Source organism: Thalia democratica, chromosome 6 (assembly GCF_965202585.1).
Source record: "Thalia democratica chromosome 6, ktThaDemo2.hap1.1, whole genome shotgun sequence".
Classification (NCBI taxonomy): Eukaryota; Metazoa; Chordata; class Thaliacea; order Salpida; family Salpidae; genus Thalia; species Thalia democratica.
Genome location: NC_139170.1, coordinates 53,092,232 through 53,094,098, shown reverse-complemented (window position 1 = coordinate 53,094,098; position 1,867 = coordinate 53,092,232). Strand labels below are relative to the sequence as shown.

General features: G+C 39.1%; 1 protein-coding gene across 1 annotated transcript; it reads right to left on the bottom strand.

Moving 5' to 3' along the window:
* Nucleotides 1–467: 467 nt before the first annotated feature.
* LOC145839230 (kelch-like protein 7) lies at nt 468–1,667 on the bottom strand. Its single transcript, XM_082946832.1, has one exon. The coding sequence runs from the start codon at nt 1,665–1,667 to the stop codon at nt 468–470; it is 1,200 nt and encodes a 399-aa protein (XP_082802958.1).
* Between the last annotated feature and the right edge of the window lie 200 nt (nt 1,668–1,867).

The following is a 1,867-nucleotide window of genomic DNA, read 5'->3' as shown; positions in this document are numbered from 1 at the left end:
AGGTTCTTCTTTCATCAAGTCCTTGTAGCAAAATTTTTAAGCTGTTTTTGTCGTTCAATAAACTAAAATACTATTGATGATTATATACTTTTCGTGTTTTTTTACTGGTAAAGTTATAATAATAATCAAAACTAACCATTTTTACTAATAAATAAACAGATTACCAATGGTAATTTATTAGTATATTAATGTCACCATTACATTAAACTAAGTTTTTTAAACAATTAAGTTGTAAATATAAAATAATTCTATTTTTTTGACATACGAAAAATATAGATTTAGTACGGATAATAACATCATTATTTTATTTAACTTTTCACTCTGCTACTTTTAGAAACATAAAATTTACCTAAAAGTCAACAAATAAAACAATAGTATAAGATAAGATTTCTAAAAAAATATTTTTATTCCAAAAACTACACCACAGAAAATTGAACAAATAGTAGCTAATTATTGTACAAGCCTTTTTAAAATTGTGGTGCTAATGCGCAAGTATAGTTTACCATACCTTTTAAAAAGGTGTAAGATTTATCATACCACTCCTTGCTTTCGACATTGTAAATAAGAGTCACCGTTTTTTCAACTTCATCTTCTAGAGGCTCGTTGCCGAATACGATGAGCTCGTTTCCCATCACTATCACGTCATTATGACGTAAAAGCAAGTACTCCAACGTAACAGGTGGCCGTTTCACAAGAGCAAACTTCTCGCCGTCAAAAACTTCGACGGAGCCTTGAAAAAGCTCGTGGCGCTGCCCAACAACAAACAGCTTGTCACGCAACGCCACCATTTTGTGATCCGTCCTGCAGTGAACCATGCTGGGCAAGTACGTCCACTCATCAGAAATGTGGTCGTACTGCTCAACTGTGTCCAACTCCGGTCCGTAAAACCCGCCGCAAACGACTATTTTGCCGCGATAAACGGTGCAGGCAGCCAGCTCTCTTTCCTCTCGCATCTCAGCCAATTGCTTCCATTCCATACTGTTCGCGTCGAACTCTAGGCAGCTCTTCCACAGATCGTCTCTTGAACTATCTCCCCCGATTACATAGATCTTGCCAATCAGAGCGCACGCGCAAAAGTTCACGTGGCCGTCTTGCATTTCAGCAACTTTTTCCCACGTGTTAGTCGACAGCGAGGACCTTTCGACCGAAGACGCGATCTCAAAGTTCGCTCTCCTGCCGCCGAAAACGAATATTTCGTTTTTCACGCAAACCACTTTACATTGTTTTCTTGCTTCCGTCATCCGCGGAATTTCCTCGCCGCATGTCATGCTGTCAGCTTTTACTTTGTGCACAGCTTCGTTCAAAGTTCTAAGGCCACCTGCTCCGCACACAAATATGTCGAACAAGTATTGGTCGCAGTGCCTGCTTTTACAATTATTGTTCTGTGTATTGTTGCTTTTCAAAACATCTTCGAAAATTTCAACGCATTTGGTGTTCTTGCTGAATGCTGACGGTTTCGTTGAAAGGTGCCACAAAGCGTGTTTCGACAGCAGAGGAAGGCGAACTTTCAGCAGCAGGTACTCAGCGAACTCACCGTTAGATGTCACCCATGCGTCTGCCGCGTTAAAAACTTCAATCTCCGATGTTATGCTCAGTCCGGAACTTGAAAGTATTTTGGCCACGGATATCAAATCAAGTTGTATAAAGTTGTCAGAACCAACAAACATTGAGAAAGTGCGCTCTATGTATAGTAAACAGTGTTTGGCTAGACGTGAGTTGCGGATGATATTTGCAATGCGATAAAACAAGGCTACGTTTTGAACATTTATAGTGCTCTGGTTGTTTTTGGAAGGTACTGTTCTTTTGTCTCTATTGAATGGGTTCTGATTGGGTTCTATAAAAATGTTTTTTTTGTTTTAAAAGGTGT

What these genes read in the sequence shown, in the direction of transcription:
- LOC145839230 (XM_082946832.1), bottom strand. Translation starts at nt 1,667, where the DNA reads ATGTTTGTTGGTTCTGACAACTTTATACAACTTGATTTGATATCCGTG.